Source organism: Capricornis sumatraensis, chromosome 7 (genome assembly GCF_032405125.1).
Source record: "Capricornis sumatraensis isolate serow.1 chromosome 7, serow.2, whole genome shotgun sequence".
Taxonomy (NCBI): Eukaryota; Metazoa; Chordata; class Mammalia; order Artiodactyla; family Bovidae; genus Capricornis; species Capricornis sumatraensis.
The window spans coordinates 93,298,198-93,324,193 of NC_091075.1; the positions used below are offsets into that span (position 1 = coordinate 93,298,198).

Sequence of the window (25,996 nt, forward strand, 5' to 3'; positions counted from 1 at the left end):
TATAACTTTTAAAGCCAGAAATTTAGCTGCCATACAAACTTCAGTTAAGAGTAGTAGAACAGAGAGGAGACTACAGAATGGACTCTTGGCCTCTCGGCAGCTCAGAGGGGTGAAAAAGTCTAGGGGAAGGATGAAAGTACCCAGCATCACCACAATTTCAAAGATCAAAGCTACAGACCCTAGGCCATTTTGAGTTTTATTTACTGCTGGAGCTAGACACATACACAGGGAGACAGTTGAAAAATACAAAGAGCAAAGAGCAGTTTCAGGTCTGAAACATTCAAACATGCACTTCCTGTGAAACACTGAAGCTGCTGAGGGTTGATGGAGGGTTCCTTTCGCCAGGCCACTGCAAAGTAATCATTAATCATTGAGGTCTTCATAACTAATCCCTACTGGAATGGGGTGTCTTAGGAAAAGTCACAAAGTTTCACTGAAGTAACACTGAAGTTGAACTCGGAAAGTAAACAGAAGATGCTAGAAAAGGAATAAGAGAAGTGGTTTTACAAGCTGCTGAGTGGGCAGAAAATTGCCTTTTACTCTAGGTTGAAGCAATTTTTCCGACTATCACAATATTATCTAAGAAATTTGAGACAAAGGGCACCAAATGATTTCCAAATGCAGAAGGTTGCAAACAGCTGACCATGGCTCTCGTGGCCCTTGGAATCTACTCAGGTATGCCTGGGGGAGGGAGATAAGACACACCACGCGGCACACAGAGTACCTATTTGACATTAGAAACCTTTTATTGAGACAAGGCCAACAGAGGGCTGGACATATTACAGGGTCAAGGAAGACCGAGGAAAGTAATCTGATTTCTTTTTCCTCTGTGAAAGAGTGGGCAGCCCAAATAGTGAACAGAAGCCACTCTGAGATTACTATTTATACTTAAGGCAATTTAAAAAATGAGATCTTAGCCAAAAAGCCTATACCTGGCATATAAAAAAATTACATCTTTTGGATGGATGGACTAAAAAGGCTAAATTGTCTACTCAAAATCTGTACAGCAGGAACCTGTTTTCAGCAGGTAAGCCTATTTACAAGTAAGATCCTCTTACTCTTGTAACATTGTCCTGTTTTAAGAAAATATATAATACCCATCCTCTGCAGAGTTAGTCCGTAAGGCCTCTGTGACTCCACAGAAGTATAAAACTGTCTCTACTATAGAACTATTTATACAGCAGTGTAAATACATATAAACACACTTGCCCCTCGCCCCATCCTACAAACAGGTTATAAATATCTTGAATGAGGTAAGTTATGGCTCATTCATTTTCATATCTTCAGTGACAATTAATAGGCACTGTCTCTCACTCTTTCTCTATACATGTGTATATAATTATTTTCTTGCATGAACACTAAATGAAAATGATTTTATACCACAACTGTTTACATTTCAAACATTCCCACCATTACCCATCTCTAAAATAAGAACACCAAAAGCTACCAAGTTTACTGTGGTTTTCACAACATAGTGCTTCTGGACTTTTTAATGTAAACAAATATTCTTAATTTGCAAGTTTTCAGAGTAATGATACAAATTTAGCATTCTCCTTGGAACGGAAGACTTGCTTGGAAGTTACTTCATTCTTTTTCTCTTTTTCAAGAGTGCATCTCGTAGCGCCAGCTGGAAGATAAAGAAACAATGAGGTAAACATGATCTAGAGAAGACGACCACTGGACCAGTGTTCAAAGTGAACCTGTAAATATCCTCAGAAAGTTTCACAGTTCCCAAAAGAAAATGAATGGAATATTAAGTAAAAGATTATGAAGAATAAACCTAAATTTAAAAAGAAGATAACCAAGGCCACTGTGTACCTTTTAAGTTTGTTATGAATATTATTCCATTAATTCCCCAAGCACCCATCACCTTTTGAGTCCTAGAAACTTTAAAGCATTTTGGGGGGGTGGAAGTTGCCTGGCTCTATATCTACATATTCAAACTTTTTGAATTTTATGATTTTAAGTTATTGATTTCTTGCCTTTAACTCAGGTCCGGGTCTTAGTATGTCTGTGTAGACAGGCAGAGTAACTGGGACACTTATGGTAGAAAAAAATTAACAAGTTTCTTTCAACCTAAGTTGCATGGCTAAGAAGATAATTCTGAGTTAGCCATATATGTATTATTTTCATATCTGTAAACTCAGTTTAATTATAGTATCCGTTCATATTGTTATACATTGATTCAGTTCAGTTCAGTTCAGTTGCTCAGTCGTATCCGACACTTTGAGACTCCATGAATTGGAGCACACCAGGTCTCCCTGTCCATCACCAACTCCCAGAGTTCATCCAAACTCATGTGCATCGAGTCGGTGATGCCATCCAGCCATCTCATCCTCTGTCGTCCCCTTCTCCTCCTGCCCCCAATCCCTCCCAGCATCAGGGTCTTTTCCAATGAGTCAACTCTTCGCACGAGGTGGCCAAAGTATTGGAGTTTCAGCCTCAGCATCAGTCCTTCCAATGAACACCCAGGACTGGTCTCCTTTAGGATGGACTGGTTGGATCTCCTTGCAGTCCAAGGGACTCTCAAGAGTCTTCTCCAACACCACAGTTCAAAAGCATCAATTCTTCGGCACTCAGCTTTCTTCACGGTCCAACTCTCACATTCATACATGACTACTGGAAAAACCATAGCCTTGACTAGACGGACCTTGGTTGGCAACGTAATATCTCTGCTTTTGAATATGCTATCTAGGTTGGTCATAAGTTTCCTTCCAAGGAGTAAGCGTCTTTTAATTTCATGCCTGCAATCACCATCTGCAGTAAATAAGTTCAAAACTGGAAAGCTGTGGAATAGTCATCCATATGGTTAAGAACGATATATTAGCTAATAATATATCACCAATGCAATGGACACGAACTTGGGCAAACTTCAGGAGATGGTGAGGGACAGAGAGGCTTGGTGTACTGCAGTCCATGGAGTCGTAAAGAGTTGGACACGACTGGGCGACCGAACGACAATCAGCTAATAATGTTGTAACTCAGTACGGATTTAATTCCACTCATTAAACTTTGTGACAAAGCACAGGCTACTCTCACACGTATATCAGGCTCCTTCCTTGTTCACACCATCTGAACACCCTGCAAGGTCCTCTTCTCTTTCTCTTCTCATGTGCTTTACCCTCCTTCTCTAGTCTTACCTCTTTTTGGAGATGCTCTATAAATACACCATCCAATACAGTAGCCACTAGCTATACATGGCTGTTGGGCAATGAAACATGGCTAGTCCAAATATTCCCTGGTAGCTCAGTTGGTAAAGAATCCGCCTTCAGTGCAGGAGACCCTGGTTCGATTCCTGGGTCGGGAAGATCCCCTGAAGAAGGGATAGGCTACCCCCTCCAGTGGCTACCACCACTTCATGGGCTTCCCTGGTGGTTCAGACAGTAAAGAATCCACCTGCAATGCGGAAGACTTGGATCTGATCCCTGGATTGGGAAGATCCCCTGGAGGAGGGCATGGCAATCCACTCTAGAATTCTTGCCTGGAGAATCCCCATGGACAGAGAAGCCTGGCGGGCTACAGTCCATGGGGTCACAAAGAGGCAGACACAACTGAGCGACTGCACACAGCACAGAGCACAAGTGTAAAACACACTGGGTTTCAATTAGCTCAGAAACAAGAATGTAAAATATCTCACTTAATAATTTTCACTTAATAATTGATTACTCTGCTGGCCTAGAGGGAAGGACAGAATAGAGAAAATTAGGAACCCAGAGTCAAGCTTCATCATGAAGAGACCCTGAAGAAAATATAGGACAAGGAAACAAACACAGACGTTCTGGTCATGGCAAGAAAACCGGAGGAGGAAAAAGCATTCTTGAAGCAATGTGTGCGCATGTCCAATGAACTCTTAACTTCCTCTTAAAAAATTCTTTAAGACAAATATTTGATACTTCAGAGGTGCTGATGGGAACAAAGCGGGGCTTCTCTATCATGCCAAAGAAAATCTGCTAAAAATAGAGGAAGTGGGGAAGGGAACACTCCTAGCTAAGTGTAACAAGATTATAAATATCTCAAAATAAGGCAAGGCCTGCCAACTGCCAACTATTTCCTCAACTGTAAAATCGTACAAAAGGCAGGGAAGGATAAACTGATGGATTTAATCAATTCAACCATGAATTTAAATTGAATTGGGAAAATTCAATTTAAAATCTTTTACAATTAATTAATTAGTTTTTGGCTACACTGGGTCTTCATCGCTGGTCTTCTCCAGTTGCTATGAGCAGGGAGCACTTCCTAGTTGTGATGCACGGGCTTCTCACTGCAGTGGCCTCTCTTGTGGAGCACACTGTAGAGCACGTGGGCTCAGTAGTTGTGGCACACGGGCTTAGTTGCTCCTCAGCAAGTGTGATCTTCCTGGACCAGGGGTTGAACCCCTGTCCCCAGCACTGGCAGGTGGATTCTTAACCACTGGACCACCAGGGAAGTCCAAGACTATTTAAAATCTTTAATGGCTGCTTTCACTTCGGCTTTCAACAACTTCTATTCAGAATATTGTCATTTCATTACTTACACAATGCTGCTCAACAGTTGCGGAGACGGCAATGGCACCCCACTGCAGTACTCTTGCCTGGAAAATCCCATGGACGGAGGAGCCTGGTGGGCTGCAGTCCATGGGATTGCAAAGAGTCAGACATGACTGAGTGATTTCACTTTCACTTTTCACTTTCATGCATTGGAGAAGGAAATGGCAACCCACTCCAGTGTTCTTGCCTGGAGAATCCCAGGGACAGAGGAGCCTGGTGGGCCGCCGTCTCTGGGGTCACACAGAGTTGGACACAACTGAAGCAAGTTAGCAGCAGCAGCAGCTAAACAATTGAGAACTAGCAAGTTTAAATAGATAGGGAGGCCTTAAGGGGGTATCTTAATTTAGTTCATTCTGACTTGGTTCCCGCACAGATGGAGCCCTGCCCGGGCGAGCTGGCTCTCACATTTGGAACTGGGAGGTTCATAACTGGCTGGCAATTCAGGAAGGCTGGTTCAGGATGCGGCACTGACATTTACTTTACCTGATTTACTTGATTTACCTGATTTCCTAGAGATTCTTCTGGGTACGTTCCCAGTAGACAAGGATATAAAAACAAAAATCTGTTTTACTATAATAACAGGACTACTCGCCCAAGACAGAAAATGGGTAAAATAAAATGCCAAAGTCCTATAAGGGCACACAGAGGAAGGACCATGCCAGGGACAGACTGTTTAGTCTGTACTGCTCTCCAGAAGCTGTTTCTGAGACACTGTTGTTGCTTAGTCACTCAGTCTTGTTCCACTCTCGACCCTGTGGACTGTAGTCTGCCAGGCTTCTCTGTTCATGGAATTTCCCAGGCAAGGATACTGGAGTGCATTGTCATTTCCTTCTGCCGGGGATCTTCTTGACCCAGAGATCGAACATGTGTCTCCTGCGTTGGCAGGCAGGTTCTTTACCACTGAGCCATCTAGGAAGCCCTTTCTGGGATACTACCACACATAATAATGTTTTTTGGAGAAAAGCACCAGGCATATAACAAACACTCAAAAATTATTCTTCAGTTGAGTTTTATATTGTACTTCACAGATGCAATACCAAGAGACTCTTAGGATAGGAATGGACCTTAGCAATCATTTAGCCTAAACTCATTTACAGAGGAGAAAAAAAACACAAAAGTCACACAGTTGAATCTCAGCCAAGTTAGGTATAGGATTTACATGCTCTGACTGCTCTCCACCTCTCCACGCTCTCTAAGAATATAGCCCATTAATCCTGAGACACACGTTACACAAGGTCTTAGAGGGCACAATTCCACTCACACATAGAGAAGTCTCAGAACACCACCACCACTCTGCCTAGTCAAGCTTCAGGTTGAACTCACCTGCTTTTCTCGGAAGGAACGCTTATTTTTTGACCGAACATTATGACTATACCGCATCATCATGAAGTTCTTCTGCTTTTTCTTCTCTTTATTGGTGGAACTGGAAAATGGATTCATTTTGGTTTTCTTCCTCACAAATTCTTTTCGGTCTGTTTTTCCAGCCTATTAGCACACATGCACAAAAAATACCGTGGCAGGAGTTAACGCATCAACACACACGTCTCCTCTGTGGCAGCTCTACTGGAAGTCAAGGATACGAAGGTAGATGGAACCCAGTCCCTGCTCCTTGGTGACAGTTCAGCCCTGGGGAGACATGACTGTGATGTACTGTAATGGGGCTGGGGAGCACAGTGGAACAAATGGCTTTCAAGAGGTCAGAGGAGCCTCTGAGAAAGGGAGACCTCGTGAGCTGTTCATTGCAGGGTGAAGGCCTTTCTGGTGAGGAACGGTGGGAAGGGTAGAGCATTTCAGGAAGTAGCAATAGTTTATGCACAGGTGTGGGGAAGAAACAAGGGTTTTCAAACTTATCTAAAGAGGTGCCAGTACCAATGGAACAGAGGGTGATGCGGGGACTGTTTGGAATGGTGTCCGAAACAATAAAGGCAGAGAAAATGAAGCTGGGAAGGCAGGCAGGCTCCAGCTGTCTCTGGCTTTTCTTTAATGACTATAAACATTCCACTGCTTTTCTCATAGCTTTGATAAATGGACTGTCGACTGTGCACCTCGTTTAAACTGGGAAAATGTTATGGTGCCTTTCTGCGCCCCACAGCTGGTCTTAAGACGGTGGTTACGTGGCTATCAAGTTGCTAAAACTCATCTAACTTCCCATCTATGCCTTCTATTCTATGTTAATTATAGCTTTTCTATGCCTATACAAGTTTTGAGCCGTATTTCACTTCACTGTTATCTGCTGTCTTTAAAGAACCAGGCAATGACATGCCTCACTCACCATTGCAGTTGCTAGTCTTGTCTCCTTGTCAGACTTTGGCTTTTTATGAAGCCGTTCAATGTCCCGAAGAGAAAGTAACTCACCCCTGGGGTAAAGAAAAAAACCATAATATCAAACAAGGAGAGAATTCCTTTTCCTATGACTTTCATAATCACGTGAGCTGACTGAGGGCCTGGTGCCTGTGCCGTCTTACCTGCGCTCCTCATCACTGTCTATTTCAATGTATTTCCTCTTTTGGGCTTTCCCAGGGGCAGCGTCGAGCTCTTTCCTCATTTGGGCCATTCGGATTTTCTGGAAGTCTTCCTGACTTAACACTCGGCTAGTGCTGACGGCCGCTGCTCTGGCCTTCCGCTCCTCCAGGGGCATGCTGTTCAGTTTCTCGGACTTGAGAGAACACAACACAGGCTTAAACGGCCATTAACTCTACTGAGAGCATAGCCCCTCAACACGTGGAACAAGAACTTTAAGGACTTACGATCTCTTTCTGTTCTTCGTCGGAAGAATGGTGCACGTCAACCCATTCACCATCAGAATCTGCCTCATCACTGAGACTGGCACTCTCCCAGCCATCTGCATGAAAAAGAGTGTGTCAGCACCCCTGACTTCTGCTCAGCACTCATGGTACACTGAGGCAAATCAAGCAAAAGAAAACTTATATAATGAACCTCAAGTAGGGGCTCACTAAGAGTTGGGTAGTAGTATTGTTAAATAAGTCACATCAATTTAACTAAGTCAAGGAATGGAGCATAAGCACTGATTAAGCATCCACCATGAGCCAAAATTTGACAATCTTTCTCTGACCGACGTGACTCAACAAAAGAGGAGTAGATTCTCAAGTTACATAACCTGCCCCAGGCCAAAAAACTGCTAGAAATGCAGGCTACACTGAAATTAGGAAAATCACATATGACTCCAGAGCCTGTGTTCTTTCCACCAAACCAGTCCTGTCCGTCAAAACTGTACCTGAATATTTACAGTGTCTGCATATGAGTTATTTAACTTTTCTAAGCACATTTAAGTGTTTGAGAAATTAGCTAGAAACAAATCATTCAGGGAACCAAGGCAGAGAATTCTGGTTATGCAAGAACCTTGTAGACATCTCATTAAAAAGGCATCAGAGTTCCTAATGGAGCTACCGCAGAGAGTTTTCAGAGTCAAGGACACCTGCAGTTATCTCAGTGGACACCCACATTCTGATCTCAGCTCTTAGGCATGGCACTCACGAGAAGGCCCCAACTCTATCTCCAGTCTCATAGCTTTCTGTGCATCACCTTGTATCCTATATTCTAAAAGTTTCCTAAATCCTTTGCCTGGAAAGTCTCCACTATTCTACAATTGCTCACTCAGCAATCAAAGTATGACTCATGGCTCACCATTTCCTTGAAGATTTTATTGAACCTCTGAGGTGTACCTGACCTCTCTCCTACCCTTATACCTGACTCTAATCATAAATCCTGTTAATGCTTTTATTAGCTGTTTATGAAAAAATCTCAAGGACAGGAACCATGTCATTCATCTTTGCTTTGACAGTGGCTGGCTCATAGCTAATATTTATGAAAGTTTTGTTGAAATAATGAACAAACAGGAAGAAGATAGGACTCTAGTGAAAGTGAAGTCACTCAGTCGTGTCCGACTCTTTGCGACCCCATGGACTGAGTAACCAGTGCAATAAATGCTAGCTTTGGAAATCAGAACAGGGTTCTTCAAGCATTCCTCAACAAGTTCAACAAGGATTCTCCTTCAATGGGAGGATTGCTAGAGACTGTAATCCTTACCATTTTTTCTAGGCAATAACAACAACAAAAACCCATTATCTTTCCAAGTATTAAACAGCATGCCCTTGATAAAGGGCAACCAATCTGAAGGACACAAAAAGGCATTTCCTGCACTAGAATGTCAGTTCCCTCAGAGCAGGAACCATGCCCATCAACGCCCATCAATACCTGCAATGCCCACAGCAGCGGTCATTACTCAGTTAACATCAGCTGAATGAATGTCCAAACAGTATAAAGATTTCAAGGTCAATACAGATATAGCAGGAGTGATTCTGTCCTGAACAATGGTACAATAAAAACAAACCTTCATCACCTTCAGCATTTTCTTCTTTGTTTTCAACTTCCAGGATTTCTGCTCCTGGAATGTAATCTTTAGCATCCAGTTCTCCATATTCTTGCACTCTTGCTTCTATGGAGGCTTCTGTAGGTTTACCCTAAAGGAAAGGAACTAGTTTTTTGCTTAGACAGCAAAACATTATTCATGAAAAGGATTCTCTAGGATTATGAACTCACAAGAATCACAAAAAATGGAAGCAAATGAATGACAGAAACAGTTCACCAATGTCTTGGGTCAAAGTAAATTCCCTCTCAAAACTCTGCCCACTGTTTTCTTGCTTTCTTCTGAACTAACCCAGGAAACTTTGATTCTTAAGTCTTGAGATCTCTGCTCTCGTTACATACATACATCTCATTTCCTCCCACCTCAATAGAGGTAGTATCTGGTTAAGGAAGAGCCTGTTCAATGCTGTCATCAGCTACAGATCTGAAAAGGTCTATATGACTCATTCAGTATCAAAGAGTATATACCAACTATAAAATAGTTAAGGAATAGTATTCAACTTTATTCTGAGTTTAAAGAATAAAACTACGTGTATCACCAACACTCTGAATGGAAGCATCAGAAATGTGCTCAGTTGTGCCTGCCTCTTTGCAACCCCATCTAGTTCAACCCTGATGGCCTGACTGTAGCCCCTGCCGGCTCTCTCTGTCCATGGGATTTCCCAGGCAAGAATACCGAAATGGGCTGCCATTTCCTATTCCAAGCACCAGAAATACTCAAACTCAAATTGGAGGAAGTGACTCTCACTTTCTGAGACCAAATCCTTGATCAATATATGTATGCTTCACCTACCCGAAATTTTTTTTGTAACATCTGAGGATTCAGTGTTCGGAAAAGCTGAATCAAAGTTCTAGCAGACATCATCACATCTGGAAAATAACAGCTTTAACTAGAAACTTCAGAGCAAAGAGTCTATTGAGACAAAAATGAGATACTCTATACTCCTTCATCTACTGAGAATAACACAGCACTTACTCTTATCTTTGTGTGTTTTATACTGAGCCAGGTCTTGCAGAAGTTCCTCAGTCATGGCTAAAGGACATCGAGCTGTTATCTCTTTTATAGCATTGATTCTAAAAGAGGAAAAAATTAAATTAAAAAAAAAACACAGCAGTTTCATGTGGTTCAACCTAAGAATATTTTCTAAAAAGACTAAATCACAAGGAATATAACATTGGTTTTATAGGGCTGAGGTCCCTGGTGGGATGTGGGAGCGGGCAGCCTCAGAAGGGTTTGTTTCCACACAGTTTACTGCTATTTCCTCTATTAGAAGAATAAACAACATCATCACCTCTAAAATACAGGCATGCCTTGGTCACAGTGCAGATCTGGTTCCAGGACAATGCAATAAAGCAAGTCACACATGTTTTTTGGTTTCCCAGTGTATATAAAAGCTATGTTTCAACTATAATGTAGTTTATTAAATGTGCAACAGCATTATGTCTAAGAAAAAAATGTTTTAAGCCTTCCCTGGTGGTTCAGATGGTAAAGCATCTGCCTACAATGCAGGAGACCCAGGTTTGATCCCTAGGTCAGGAAGATCTTCTGGAGAAGGAAATGGCAACCCACTCCAGTATTCTTGCCTGGAAAATCCCATGGACGGAGGAGCGTGGTAGGCTATAGTCCATGGGGTCACAAAGAGTCGGACACGACTGAGCTATTTCAGTTTCACTTGCACCCTTAATTAAAACATACTTTACTGCTAAAAATGCTAACCTTCATCTGATCCTTCAGTGAGGCATAATCCTTATGCTGGTGGATTACCAAAACGTTACACAGAGACACAGAGTGAGCAAATGCTATTGGAAAGATGTCACCATTAGACTTGCCCCACACAAAGTTACCAGACCTTCAATGTGTAAAGCAAAAGGCAATAAAGGGAGGTGGGCTTGTATACGTTGGCAGCATTTATTCGCCAACTCTAGGGGAAACTGTATTAGGTCAAGTAAGTCTTTTTTTTCTTTTTAAATTGGAGAATAACTGCTTTACAATGTTCTGTTGGTTTCTACCGTACATCAACACTAATCAGTCATAATTACATATACATCCCCTCCCCTCCCCCATTCCACCCAAAAAGTTAGTCTTTAGGGCTGTTATCTCCCAGAATGTTTTCCAAGTGAGATAAAAAGCAGCTGTTCAGCATACTGCTTAGTTATCAGGACAGACTGGACATCCTAAACCAGTGCTCACACTCACTAAGTGTTTTCAAATTAATCAAAAAGGTCACTGAACTGCTTTGGGATTAAAGAATCATTTAATAATGAATCATTTGTTCCAGGGAAGACAGGAATTCAGGGTAGCAGACAGGGAAAAAATATTTACACTGCACACAAGCATTCATTTGAAACAGTAAAAAGCTAGTTAAAAAACAAAATGTTGATTAGAAGGACAGAAATCTTTTCTCTGGCTCAAAATTCTAACCAATAAATTTAAAAATTACCAAGAGAAGAAGAAAAATACTGAGAAGGCGGAAGTATATTTTAAGTTTTTCTCAGAGGACACATTTCAGCTGAAATTTCACATCCTGGTAACGGAAAGCAAAGCCAGTAGGTGAAAACCAGTGCCACTGCCTCCTGCCACGTTCTACATACCCTACTGTCATGACTTCTCCAGAGTTCTTGTCGGTAACAAAATTGTTGGCCACAGTCATGAGCAATGACTGGATGATCTGAATGGGATGGAAAGAAAGGGTATGAGTACTGGTAACATGTCTCCACCTACTCAAATGCTTGGTGATGAAGGGATGATACACTATTACAGTGGAAAAACAGCCCTCCACCTTCGGTCTGGGACGTGGAAGGAGCAAGACTGAGGAAGACAGAAAAGTAACTCTACTTTGGGTGTCGCTGTCTTCTTGGCTATTCTGAGATTAAATCTGGCTCTCCCATACACACCGAGGAAACCAGAATTGAAAGAGACACATGTACCCCAATGTTCATCGCAGCACTGTTTATAATAGCCAGGACATGGAAACAACCTAGATGTCCATCAGCAGATGAATGGATAAGAAAGCTGTGGTACATGTACACAATGGAGTATTACTCAGCCGTTAAAAAGAATTCATTTGAATCAGTTCTGATGAGATGGATGAAACTGGAGCCGATTATACAGAGTGAAGTAAGCCAGAAAGGAAAACACCAATACAGTATACTAACACATATATATGGAATTTAGAAAGATGGCAATGACGACCCTGTATGCAAGACAGGAAAAAAGACACAGCTGTGTATAACGGACTTTTGGACTCAGAGAGAGAGGGAGAGGGTGGGATGATTTGGGAGAATGGCATTCTATCATGTATACTATCATGTAAGAATTGAATCGCCAGTCTATGTCTGACGCAGGATACAGCATGCTTGGGGCTGGTGCATGGGGATCACCCACAGAGATGTTATGGGGAGGGAGGTGGGAGGGGGTTTCATGTTTGGGAACACATGTAAGAATTAAAGATTTTAAAATTTAATAAAAAAAAAAATAAATAAATAAATAAATCTGGCTCTCCTTTAATCTAAGTTTTCAACGTTGCTTTGACCCAGGTTTATCCAACATTCTTTTAATCAAAGAAAGGAACTACCAGCTTTGAAAAATAATCACTATATAAATTCACTGATATTCTTGCCTTCTCCAGGATAAAATTTGGCCACTCATCAAAACAAGAGTTCTCAACCACTGGTTCAAAACAAACTTCATTTTCTATAGTAAAATGTTTTTATTTCTAAAAGTAAACTTCTCTGTATCAGTGTCCTTAAGAGCTAGTGTCTCTTCTACTCAGTTTAAGAAGGCGACAAGGACAGTAATCTCTGTGGGAAAAGCCACCATGATATACTCAGTGGCACTGCTCACTAGATCCTGACAGAAGTAAAGTTTAAGAGTTCTCACCTCTGGGGGTACTAAGTGATGAGACGCTTGTGCAGCAAACAGAAGGATCTTCGTTACTTCTAACAGCATAAGAGATCAGAAAGGCCACAGTCAGTCAGTTTACAGCCCCGTTTCAGGACCATAGCAAACATGGCGAGCACACACACCGGCCTTAGCAATCCTGCTGAGTACTCCGCCTGGAACACCCAACTCTCGGACGTCTGCGTGGCTCACTGCCTTGCTTCCTGCTCAGCTGCTACCTCATCAAAATGTCTCTCCTGACCACATAATCCAAACAGAACCCACCCTGGCACTTTCTATTCCCTTTACCTGCTTCCTTTTTTCTCAAAATACTTAGCTTCACCTGGACATATCATTTATAACACTCTATGGATCTTCCTCTAGAATGTAAGCTCTATGAAGGTAAGAGCAATACTTTATGTTCACTGACGTCTAATGCAGTGCTCACTAGGAATCATTAAATAAATGAAAAAATATAAACATACACATATACACACACTCCCCCTTTAAAGAAGCAGTATATATAAAGAATCTGCCTGCAATGCAGGGGACCCAGGTTTGATTCCTGGGTCAGGAAAATCCCCTGAAGAAGGAAATGGCAATCCACTCGAGTATTCTTGCCTTGAGAATCCCATGGACAGATGGCTACAGTCTATGGGGTCGCAAGAGTCGGACACGACTTAGCGACTAAACCATCCACATATAAGGAACGAGGCCTTTGGCAAACGAAGGGAGGGATCTCGGTCTTTCTTCTTTCTATACCTCATAGGACTGAAGTGAGGATGAAACAAGATGACTACATGGGAATCACTTAGCACAGCATTTGGCTCATGCTGAATGTTCAATAAATGTTTACTTCTTTCCTACTTTGGTTCAAGTTGAAAGGCAAAGACAACCATTACTTTCCTTTTGCTTTTCTTTATTTTTTTCCCCCAAACTTTAAACTTTTTATTTTGTATTGAGGCATAGCCTATTAACAATGTTGATGTCTTTAATAAGAATACAAATAAGGGCAATGAAAGCAGTAAGGCAAACTCTGGTATCTATTACCAAGTTACAGTAAATAATCAAAAGTCTTTTTAAGAATTTTCCATATGAGTATGTTATTACAAACAGACTTGATTCGAGAAACCAAATGTTTTAGAATTCCGCCCCCCCTCCCACCCCGTCAAATAACTGTAATTCCAGAACCAAAGACTCTGAATGGTTATTCTAACCCCAAGGCCACCAAAGGAACACAGCAAGTGGAAGTCTTACCTCTTTGGTGAGGCTGTAGAAACCTTTGCACAAAGGGGTAGAAGTTGAAGAGAAAAAGCTGTGGAGAAAAGAATGCACAAACTTAATATATAAACTCTGCTGAGCTGCAGAGTTTCAGTGCTCCATGATATAATTATATCACCAAGCTTAACTAACTGGGAGTCATTTTTTTTTCCCCCTCAACAAGTATGAGTGATCCAGGATGATTCAATGCACTGTATTAATCAAGGAGAGGAAGGCTATGGTCCTATCCTCACCATGTCAAGGCAGAATGTGTACACAGAATAAACCAAGGGAGGAAAGGCAGTCAAAATGCAACATTCTACTTTTAAATTAGTGTGGCTACAGAAGCAATTTTTTAGTCTTCAAAAGTAATAGTAATTCAGACCTGACTAGCACCTAGTGTAATCTGATCACCAAAAAACCCACAGTCTAGTTTTGTTATTATATATCAATCGAACCACACTGGAGAAATGACTCTGAGCTCCACCTAGATGTGGGCTCCAAAATCACTGCAGATGGTGATTGCAGCCGTGCAATTAGAAGACGCTTACTCCTTGGAAGGAAAGTTATGATCAACCTAGACAGTATATTGAAAAGCAGAGACATTACTTTGCCAACAAAGGTCCATCTAGTCAAGACTATGATTTTTCCAGTAGTCATGTATGCATGTGAGAGTTGGACTATAAAGAAAGCTGAGCACTGAAGAATTGATGCTTTTGAACTGTGGTGTTGGAGAAGACTCTTGAGAGTCCCCTAGACAGCAAAGAGATCCAACCAGTCCATCCTAAAGGAGATCAGTCCTGAATATTCATTGGAAGGACTCATGTTGAAGCTGAAACTCATCTGAAAAGACCCTGATGCTGGGAAAGAGTGAAGGCAGGAGAAGGGGATGACAGAGGATGAGATGGTTGGATGGCATCACTGACTCAATGGAGATGAGCTTGAGTGAACTCCGGGAGTTGGTGATGGACAGGGAGGCCTGGCTGCAGTCCATGGGGTTGCAAAGAGTTGGACACAACTGAGTGACTGAATTGAACTGAACTACCTAGATGAAAGTGATGAGGATCCAGTTATTAAAGCAACTGTAATCTTTAACTTCAAGAAGAAAAACTTTGGAGATGGCCTAATCTTTTTCAAAGCTCATCATGTGAGAGTAAATTTTTTCTATTTTAGTCACAGAGTAAAAATAGGACCAGAAAACTAAATGGCAAGACTTGTGTTTGATATAGAGATGGATGTTTAATTGCAGTCAGTTGTGAAGCTCCAGTTTTCATTTCTATCAAATCAGACTTCAATTACAATCACTTTTGCTTTTCTGTTGAGCTCAAATTCAGGTGTCACTTGAAATTACTGCACAAATGTAACAAGAATTGACTGGGTGATCCTGCTTTAGAACTGCAGCCCATGGAGAAAAACCAATTTATCCTTAAAATGTTAAATTTGTCTTTTGGAAATGGAATAAGTATATTCACTCATGTCTACTTTCATTTTTATCTTGGTATTTGTCTATACTGCATGATATTCAAAAAAAGAAGCCTGTTTTACTTTTTGATTTTTGAAGAAAGCAACATATTCAATGACAATCAGATCAGAACTAGTCACAAGAGCAAAATGACAGGAACAACCTTACAGTCATTTCTTCATGGCCTGAATTTTTGGGAATTCCTCCTTTTCTATAAAGGCAGATAGTCTGAGTATGTTTGAAGTTTCCATATGTATACACAATAAACGTACATTATACCACCAAAGAGTTCTTGCAATCTAATTTAATATTAAATGAATAATCAGAGAATTCAGCTTTGTTAAGTGAGTAAGCCGGAAGTCAAGAAAGCTATGAAGGGGTAAATAGTGAAACACAGTAACAATTGATAAAAATATGTGGGCTATGTTGGCTCAGAAAAAAGTATGTGAAACAAAGGTAAATAAAAGGAAGTTAAAAAAAAAAAGAACAAAACAGTCTGTCTATAAACTGAATACATGTACAATTCAACATTCATACTTACTGATAAGGAAAAGTGACAAAAACAGCTGTTTTCTAGTGAAAGATTTTATCCTTTTGTAAACTATATGGGTTGAAATGGTATGCGAGGATAAAATCAAGCCACTGCTCTACCTTAGTCAAAGGTGTCTTTTTACCAAGAATAATTCTACTTCTAATATTCATCAAGAGAAACACAATGCAATTCAAACCTCGTGAATTCCCACCAATCTGGAGATGAGGTTCATGAGCATCATCTTCACTTCAAACCTCTCCTTGGAGCTCTCTAGCTGCTTCAGTAGCTTTTCTGCAAAATCTGGAAAGAAGAAAACAATCAGATGTATACTGTGGGCCCATGGTCTGCACAATATTATCCAACAAGTGTAGAGAAAAGCGGTGGTTTGATCGTTGACTCTAGGGTGACTGTGCCTGAAATCACTGCAGAACCAGGATGAACTGACAGGACAGGTGGAAAGACTTACACACAAGCAAATATACCTTTGATGGTGCCCAAAGTTAAGTCTTAAGGATTCCCAAGATTTTCAGCATCAACATCGAGTGACTGTTTGACAAACACTCTAAGACCGTGCTCCTTAAAGTGTGGTCTGCAGACCACCTGCAGCTGTCCACCGTGTAGCTTATTACAACTACTGAAATGCAGGACCCAGCCTCAGACCTACTGAAAATCAGAATCTGTACTTTAGTAGGATCCCACAGTGGTCTGTATATGCTTTAAAAGTTTGAGGAACACTGACCGAGAGGAAGGGGCAGTAAACTGGAGTACAGAAAGCATTTAAAAGCCTCACTGCCAGGGAAGGGATAGATTTGGAGTTTGGGATTGACATGTAAAACACACTGCTATGTTTAAAATAGATAACCAACAAGGATCTACTCTAAAACAAACAAACAAAACAACAACCCCATTGCCCAATCATACCCATATCAACTAATCAGTCTCTGGGAATAACAGGACGTAAGTACCAGTATAAGTGAAGTCGCTCAGTCGTGTCCGACTCTGCGACCTGTGGACTGTAACCCACCAAGCTCCTCTGTCCATGGGATTCTCCAGGCAAGAATACTGGAGTGGGTTGCCATTTCCTTCTCCAAGTACCAGTATAGTTTCATAAAATTCCCCAACTGATTCCATGCGCAATCTAGTTTGAGAACTAGTGTTCTAGAATAGGTTTCCCAAATTTTAGGTTTCCATCTGCTGGTTTTAAAACAGAACAAAAAAACAAAAACAAACAAACAAAAAAAACGGGAATAACAAGAGATTGTTAATTTTCATTTGGTCAGGTACAATGTCCTACTATTACCGCATTATGAATGACATGAATTGCGAAGAGGGCTGTTCCACCACATTTTTCTTATTCTGCTGTGGGCTGGGAATCACTGCTTTAGAACATAATTCTCTAGGCCACAACCAACAGGCAACAATTTAGCATTTATTGTCTGTTAAGTGCCAGGGATTTTATATTCTCTGATAACCTGGAAGTTAGGAGGCTAAATAGGCAGATAAAGCCAACAAGGAACGTGGGAGGTCATAATTATAGTACCTTGGGGATCATGAATCAAGTGAATAGCTGAAAAGTTAAACACCTCTGGTTTTTTCTTCTTTTTATGTTTCTGAAAGAAAGGGAGAGGAAAATATTTACATTCTGAATTACAGTGAAGAGGCCCTAGGCTGTTACCAAGCCTATCATACTATTTAAAAAGAAAAAAAAAAAAATCTTTGTTCCAAAAACCTTTCTTTCAACTGAAAGAACTAAAGGTGCTTTAAGGCTTCTAAGAGTCAGCTTGGGAATGTTCCAGCTATTAGCACCTGTGAGATTATAGGGATTTGGAAATATAAACATTAAAAAACAAACTGGGGCAAATTAATGACTTCAAATAATCACTACAAAATGTAAGATTTACTTCATTTGTGTTCTCTTCTGAGAAGACATGATCAAAACAAATAAAAATGAATTTAATCAAATTAATTTATTCAAGTCAGACTTTGCTACAGCTGAGAACAATTATTCATCTAAAAAAATCAGGGCTTAAAAATTCATCACACATTTCTAAGTCTTTAACAAAAATGCTACTTAATTTCAAATGCCTAAAAGCTTTCGCTAAAGACCACATATTCTGCGTTTGAATGAGTCCCATCTCCTTTGCTAGGTATGCATCTCACCGTGAGGACTTTCATAGCCTTTTCCAACTTCTTCTTGTTTTTGGAGCTTTTCTTCCCAGTGGCATACTGCACAAGCAGGTCTCTTGCTGTTGGTCCTTCATCCTAAAAGAAAAAACTACTTTGTCAAACCATAAACAAGGAAAATCTGCATAAGAGCAGAGAATAACCCTTTCAGTCACTTCTTTGTATTTGTACTCTTTGCATGAAGCTATTAAAAATAAACACAACTTTAAAAATTCAATAAAAATATTTGCCCACATGCAGGAACAGGCACATATGAAGATTTCCACTACAGCACTAACTTGTTTTTCTGCTATGAGTTTTTATTGACGTATAATATAGAGACAGAAGGCAAGTATGTATTTGAAGGAAAAAAACAAACCTGGAGACAAGTCTTTATCAATAGGGAAATGCTTAATCTACACTACATTTATTTCATATTCTGAAACGTTATGTGGAGGTTAAAATACTGAGATAGATCTATATGTACAAGTAGGAGACTATCCAAAGGCACTGATACATCTGTCAATCCATATATATGTCATCACAAAGAAAACACGTGCAAAATAGTTTATATATATTTAAAAAACAGACTACACACATAAGACAATATGTATACATGTCCACATATATATGCATGAGAAATGAAATGGTTAACTATGAAAACAGAGGTGGGAAAGAAATAAGAAAGGATTGAGAAAACTTTTATTTTATTATATCTATAATATCTGAAATTTTTTACAGTAGGAATGTATTGGTCATGTGTTATTTAATAAAATAATAACAAAACAAATTACAAGATGTTATATCATATTCCAGTATTATTACCAAAATGCAAAAATGAGAAGGGACTTTTTTTACAATTTCTTTCTCGTCTTAATAAAAGTATTTTTAACAAAGAAAATTTCATGGCATCATAAATCTTGATTCTTCCTTTTAAAGATGCTATACCACCCAGGGCTTCCCAGGTGGCGCTAATGGTAAAGAACCTGCTCGCCAACGCAGGAGATACAAGAGATGCGAGTTGGATCCCTGGGTCGGGAAGATCCACTGAAGCAGGGATCCCTGGGTCGGAAAGATCCACTGAAGCAGGGATCCCTGGGTCGGAAAGATCCACTGAAGGAGGGCATGGCAACCCACTCCAGTATTCTTTCCTGGAGAATCCCATGGACAGAGGAGCCTGGCGGGCTATAGTCTTTAGGGTCACAGAGTCGGACATGACTAAGAGACTTAGAACGCGCGCACACATACAACTTCCTTTCTCCCCTCTATAAAACTTCCATGATGTTTAACCTCAAAAATATATTGGCAGTAATTTTTATTCTAGGTTTAAACAGTGAGATATAGGTATAGCTTTCGAAAGAACAAGACTGAATGAATCTAAGTTTTATTAGTTATTTAACCGATCTTACAGAGTGGGACTAAATCTAAATAGAACAAAATCTCAGCATGGTAGAACTCAATAAAGGATAAAGGTAGCATAGAAGTTTCTAACTTTAACAATCTACACTGAGAATAATAATAAAATCTGATAAACTGTGAAGTTCAGAAGTATCTGTGGTTAAACTAACCTCAGAGTCTGAGTCACTGTCTTGTTTCTCCTCTTCATCTTTCCCAAGGAAGAACGTCAAAGCAGCAACTAATATCTAAAGACCAGTTCAGACAAAGTCAATTACTCATCCCAGCTTACAACAAAGAATAAATACTTCTGTCTATATTTTATACATGCATATGAACTAGGATCTGAAGGGGAAAAAAAAAAAGAAAAGAGTGGTAGGATCTGGGCTCATCTTTCTTAGCCAGGCTCTACAGAGTTGTTATCCTTCAAGCAGCAAGTCAAGAACTTCTACATCCCCCACAAGAAAAGTGATATTATAGCCCTTCTAACAGAAAGTCAAACATGCCCTTAAATTTCTTTCAGGTTTGTCTGAGCCCAATAAAAGAACAGTCAAGATTTATAGGGGAAAACATAAAATAAACGCTAAGGCTACTGTTTAATAGAGAGCATTTGAAAAACTCTTAATTTTGTTTGACTGTTCTAGAGCACAGATAAACCAGGGCAGCAGCCTGAGGACAGTTTGGACAGTGTGTCTGCACACGAGCGCTTCCTTGCACACCCACTCCTCTCCTTCACCTTTCAGCTAGAGAAGCGACTACCTACCAATGGCACCTTCACACAGCCCTGCAGGAGCTCACCTTGGTGACCTTTGAGAAACAGGCCGTTGTGATCACATTGACAGTTTTGGCATCGTTCCTGGGGGAAGACAGTTGAGTGTTTTAAAGTAAAATTTCATTCTACTGTACTTGACAGCATAGACAATGGCACAAAATAAATAATAAATACTTCTGATATGTTAAAATTTATAGTTTGTACTATTTCAAAGTCATGGGTTGCTAAATAGCCAACTACAGGCGAACATTTCCAGACCAGTTGTGTGTCAGAAAGCTATGCAGACATTAAAAAGTGGCTTTTTTGATGGATTTTAAATGACATATAAACCCTACTCAAGATAAATTGGGGGGAAAAATAAGAAAAACTACAATACAGCAAAATTCCAACCATATTTCAACATTCATATGAAAGAAAAGACAAGAGGAAATATCATATTAACTGTGATTATTTCCTTGTGACCCTATGGACCTTAGCCCGCCAAGCTCCTCTGTCCATTGAATGTCCCAGGCAAGAATACTGGAATGGGTTGCCATTTCCTTTTCCAGGGGATCTTCCCAACCCAAGAATTGAACCGCGTCTGTTTGTCTCTGGCATTGGCAGGTGGGGGTTCTTTACTACTAGTGCCACATGGAAAGCATATAGGTGGTAGGACTACCAATAAATTAAAAAAAAAAAAAAAAAAAACTTTCCAGCTTTTCCACTGCAACAAACATCACTTTTATACTTTAAAAAAAAATTAATAAGAAAAGCAAAAGACATGAATTGAGGGCACTGTACCAACAAGCTGAAGTTTATAAAATATGATAATTTAAGTATAGAGGATAAAGTGATTTGAAAATCTTCTCAGAGGCAGAGTAGGAAGAGCCTAGACAGACCAGAGTTTGAATTTTAACTCTACCTTTTATGCGCTACTACACTTAAGCGCATTGTGAAACTACAGGTCTCATTACCCATAAGAAGGGAATAATCCCAGATAAGCTACATTACACTGTTCTGCAGGCTGAACAGGGTAAGGCATAGTGCAGGTGCTCAAGAAATGGTAGCCAGTGTTATTATTAGTCATTTGGATTGCCTCTGTATTTTTACTTCCAACTTAATCTGTATCAGTGATGTATTAAAGACCTCAAAATCAAAGAAATATATTTGTGTATATGTTCTGTGGTAATTACAGATGTATAGAAGCCTATTTGTCAAGAGACAAGTACATATATATTACCAGATGTTTCTTCTGTAGAGTTCAATCATGACATCCAAAGATATTTTGGCTGCAGTTGCATTGCTATCTCTTAACATGGTATACATGAAATTCTGCAATACCTGAAGGACAAGTGGAGAAAGAAGGCTTAATATATTGCGCAATACTGCAGTACAATGCTGCAAACATGGAAAACAAAAGGGTACTTACTATATTCACTTTATTGTTCTTATGTTTTGCATTTATATTCTTGATATCAGTCACAATATGAGTGTATAAAGTCTGTGGAAAAGAAACAAAAACATGCACATTAACTGACATTTCTAATCTCACTTTATTTGGAGAGAAATACAAAGGTACAAGAGGATTTAGCTTACCTGTTTTTCCTTCTATCACAAAAGAGACCAAAAACAAACAAAACAAAAAAAGCAGCTAAAGGAAAGTTACCCTCAAAAGGTTAAATACAGAGTTACATGACCAACAAATCCATTCCTGGTTAAATTCCCAAGAGATATGAAAATATATTTCCAATGTTCACAGAAATATTCATAGTAGCATTATTCCTAACAGAATAATGAAAATGAAAACAACGTAAATGTTCATTAACTGATGAGTGAATAAACAGCAAGTGGTATAACCAGACAATGAAACATTATTTGGCAACAAAAAGGAATGAGGTGCTGACACAAGCTACAACATGGAGGTACTCTGAAACATTATGCTGAGTGAAAGAAGTCAGTCACAAAAAGCCCACATTAAAAAAAAAAAAAAAAAGCCCACATTATATGATTCCATTTATAAGAAACATGCAGAGTAGAGTAGGCAAATTTATAGAGACCAAAAGTACACTGGTGGTAGCCTAGGGCTGGGATAGATGGGAGGATAGATGGGAGGATGGGAGTGACTGCTAATGGGTATGAGGTTTAAGGAGGTTATGATGTTCTAAAATTGACTGTGGTGATGGTTGCAAAACTCTGTGAAGGTACTAAACACCAATGAATTGTACACTTTAAATGGATGAACTATATGTAAATTATATTATCTCAATAAAAATTTTTTTTTTAAATGGGAAAGTTACTCCCCTCAGTTCAGTCGCTCAGTCGTGTCTGACTCTTTATGACCCCATGAATCGCAGCACGCCAGGCCTCCCTGTCCATCACCAACTCCTGGAGTTCACCCAAACTCATGTGAATCGAGTCGGTGATGCCATCCAGCCATCTCATCCTCTGTTGTCCCCTTCTCCTCCTGCCCCCAGTCCTTCCCAGCATCAGAGTCTTTTCCAATGAATCAGCTCTTTGCATGAGGTGGCCAAAGTATTGGAGTTTCAGCCTCAGCATCAGTCCTTCCAATGAACACCCAGGACTGGTCTCCTTTAGGATGGACTGGTTGAATCTCCTTGCAGTCCATGGGACTCTCAAGAGTCTTCTCCAGCACCACAGTTCAAAAGCATCAATTCTTCGGTGCTCAGCTTTCTTTACAGTCCAACTCTCACATCCATACATGACCACTGGAAAAACCATAGCCTTGACTAGACGGACCTTTGTTGGCAAAGTAATATCTCTGCTTTTTAATATGCTATCTAGATTGGTCATAACCTTCCAAGGAGTAAGCATCTTTTAATTTCATGGCTGCAATCACCATCTGAAGTGATTCTGGAGCCCAGAAAAATAGTTACTCCCCTAAATGCATGCAAATATTGGTACCCAAAATATGGACCATTTTTATTCCACAAGTTAGATCAAGAAGTATAATTGCTAAAATCAAATGAATACAGCCTCTTAACACTTTGAAAAATATTTAAGTTAATGAATGTAAACTTTAGTTTCTCTTTCTGAAAATTCACAAACCTTCAGCTCCTGGTCTTACTTATATATAAAGTCACATAAAGTCACAGGGAGATACAAATAACAAAAAAGGTCAGGTTTAGCTTGTCAGTACCGTGCAGTGGAGAAGGGACTGGGTTCTAGAGCTAGGCTGCCTGGCTTTATGCTCCTGCAGGAGCAGTGTGACACTGGGCACGTTACTCTCTCTCTCTGTGCCTCAAAGTTTTCATCTGTGAAATAATAACAATAATAAGCCCGATCTCATAGCACTTTGTGAGTAAAGAAATATGTAAAATGCTCTGAAAATGGCAACTCAGCAAAAAGTAAACAATGAACATTAGCTATTACCACTATATTGCCCTGTACACAATGCTCAACTTTTTCCTATTAACATTATTTCTTAGCTGTTTCCAGTGATACAAAGCCCCAAGAATTCAAGAGACTCCAAACTCTGTAAGTTTTATGTCACTGTGAGGAAAAATGACATATGGGGGTAGGGAGTGGTTTTGTTCTTTACCTTTCGCAGAAGCTTATCATGGCAACGTAGAAGTTCAAAGAAGAGTTCCAGCAAACTTGATGGATTGATGAGGTTCTTATTTCTCAGCAAGATCAAAGCTTTGCAAAATGTCTCAAGAAGAAAAAAAAAAAACATACTATAAGACAATGATAAAGATGACAAAATGGGGGAGGAACATCCCCAAACCTCTTAATATCTTCTACTAACTAGGTGTTATTCCAGGCATTGAAACAGAACAGAAAGTCTCTGCCCTTGTAGATCTTATGCTGGGGATGGAGCAGAAGAGGGGACCGACAAGCAAGTAAGCATATAAACAGGTGAACCTCAGGGAGGAAATAAAACAGGCAGGTATAATTACTACACAGTGACTGAGGGAGGGCTCCTTTACACAGGAGGTCAAGGAAGTATCAACATAAAATGCTAGTGATCAGTGAATCCACAGCCATAAGAAAGGTGGGTCAATTACTTAACACTAAACTGGAATAATCAATCTGAAATTGTGACCTTACAAGGCATTTTTTTTTTGGAAGTATCGTTAGCAGTAAGAACAGCCCAATGGCATCTGTAGCACTCTCACCACCAACTTCCATGAGTACCCTTAACCCCCTGAATTTTGACCTCTAATACAATTCTCCATTAGATGGAACAAGTGATCCTTGGCGAATAGTTGATTTCAAGTCTTGGGGCCGACAAAACAGTAAGAAAGGACTTGGAACTATTTCTGCCAGAATGCAAGGATGCTTTCAAACACATCATGGGCATTGTTAAAAGGACTGGCCAGGTTGTGACCATTTGAACTTAAATAATAGGTACCTATGATGTCAAAGATAGAGAAATATAAATTTTATTAAATATGTAAATGTTATTTAAAAATAACAATAAATAAATAATAAACCATGATTTTATTAAGTAAGTAAATGTTAATATACATGAGTATTTTGTTTCTTCCACTAAAAAACACAGTTGTTTATATCTATATAAGCAAGAAGGGGTGAACACAAATTTGGGAATGATTGAAAAAGTCCTGGAAAAATAGCAAATAGGCTTGGAAGAAAAAGTCCAGGAGTTGAAAAGGATTGGTGGTTATCACTACAACTAATTAAAAACAGGATTCACCATTGTGTTCTAATGATTCCTCTAAAGAGGAATGCTAATTATACTGATTCAATCCCTTGTTTCCTAGCAATGTCCTAATTATTTTTCAAAACCTACTAATCATCATAAAACACTACAAAGAAATAATACACACATTTATTTAATAATGCCTACAGATCAATTTGGTTGGATACTGTTAGCACACAAAACAAAGAAAACCTAATAACTTGGAAAGACACACTCAAAATCTGTATGGCCCACAAGGAGTTGAAAAATCGATGACATGAGTAAAAGTCTTGCATAATGGTTCAAGTCTGAAGCTTCTCAGGCTTTGCTGAGATGGTATGCTTTTTCTTTGGGGCCTAACCAAATTAAGATAATCCTGGAGATGTATAAAAACAGAATTACAGAAAGCTTGGGAAAGTGAAAGAATAAGAAACAAAGTTGAATCTACAGACTTAGCATTTTTATAAGCTTTGGTAAAGGATATTAGTATGTTTTATGACGATAATTTTTGTGTAAGTTCTACCAGCTGTAAAGATGTTTGAAAAGTTGATGTATGATATTTAAATAATGCCTCTGACTGGGTTCTCTAGCATCAGAGTGCAATTCATTACAGAGGTTTGTCTAATGTGTGCTCTTTTCTAGAAGGGAAGGAAAGAAAGCAGAAGGCAGAGAAAAGCTGGGCAAGGATGTCTCTGTGGCTGGAGACAAGCTTTAGTTTGATTACAGAGAAGCCCTGGAGTTGGATCCACCCTGTGGGAAGGGTTGGGCTTTTGAACCTCTGGGTTAGTCAGCTATCACCTATGGGCTGGAAGGGCCACCCCTCAGGGACTGGGGCTCCTATTTAGCTGAAGACAGTGCTCTAGAGAAAGGGCAGCTGGACGCCTTTACACCTGACATTCTCCGCAGGTGGGAGCACTGGCCAGGTAAAAGGGACCCAATGCCAGTGACCCAGGTAACAGTGTTTAAAAATGCACAAACTGG

The 25,996-nt window shown here is 39.9% G+C and overlaps 1 protein-coding gene across 3 annotated transcripts in view; it reads right to left on the reverse strand.

Annotated features, from left to right (window-relative positions):
* Positions 1-801: 801 nt before the first annotated feature.
* SDAD1 (SDA1 domain containing 1) overlaps positions 802-25,996 on the reverse strand; it is a 30,758-nt gene continuing 5,563 nt past the window's right edge. The window contains exons 4-22 of one of the 3 annotated variants that reach the window (XM_068975156.1): positions 23,915-24,025; positions 21,785-21,856; positions 21,596-21,696; positions 20,403-20,460; positions 19,778-19,852; positions 18,207-18,308; positions 17,587-17,656; positions 16,243-16,346; positions 14,050-14,107; positions 12,793-12,851; positions 11,505-11,581; positions 9,889-9,986; positions 9,706-9,782; positions 8,887-9,007; positions 7,274-7,368; positions 6,992-7,182; positions 6,799-6,883; positions 5,850-6,011; positions 802-1,627 (exon numbers count right to left, since the gene is read on the reverse strand). In XM_068975156.1, coding sequence (XP_068831257.1) covers positions 1,580-1,627; positions 5,850-6,011; positions 6,799-6,883; positions 6,992-7,182; positions 7,274-7,368; positions 8,887-9,007; positions 9,706-9,782; positions 9,889-9,986; positions 11,505-11,581; positions 12,793-12,851; positions 14,050-14,107; positions 16,243-16,346; positions 17,587-17,656; positions 18,207-18,308; positions 19,778-19,852; positions 20,403-20,460; positions 21,596-21,696; positions 21,785-21,856; positions 23,915-24,025 — 1,764 coding nt within the window. In that variant the 3' untranslated portion in view covers positions 802-1,579. Of the gene's footprint in view, positions 1,628-5,849; positions 6,012-6,798; positions 6,884-6,991; positions 7,183-7,273; positions 7,369-8,877; positions 9,008-9,705; positions 9,783-9,888; positions 9,987-11,504; positions 11,582-12,792; positions 12,852-14,049; positions 14,108-16,242; positions 16,347-17,586; positions 17,657-18,206; positions 18,309-19,777; positions 19,853-20,402; positions 20,461-21,595; positions 21,697-21,784; positions 21,857-23,914; positions 24,026-25,996 lie in introns of all 3 variants that reach the window. The other 2 variants (XM_068975155.1, XM_068975157.1) reach the window with 2 other exon arrangements.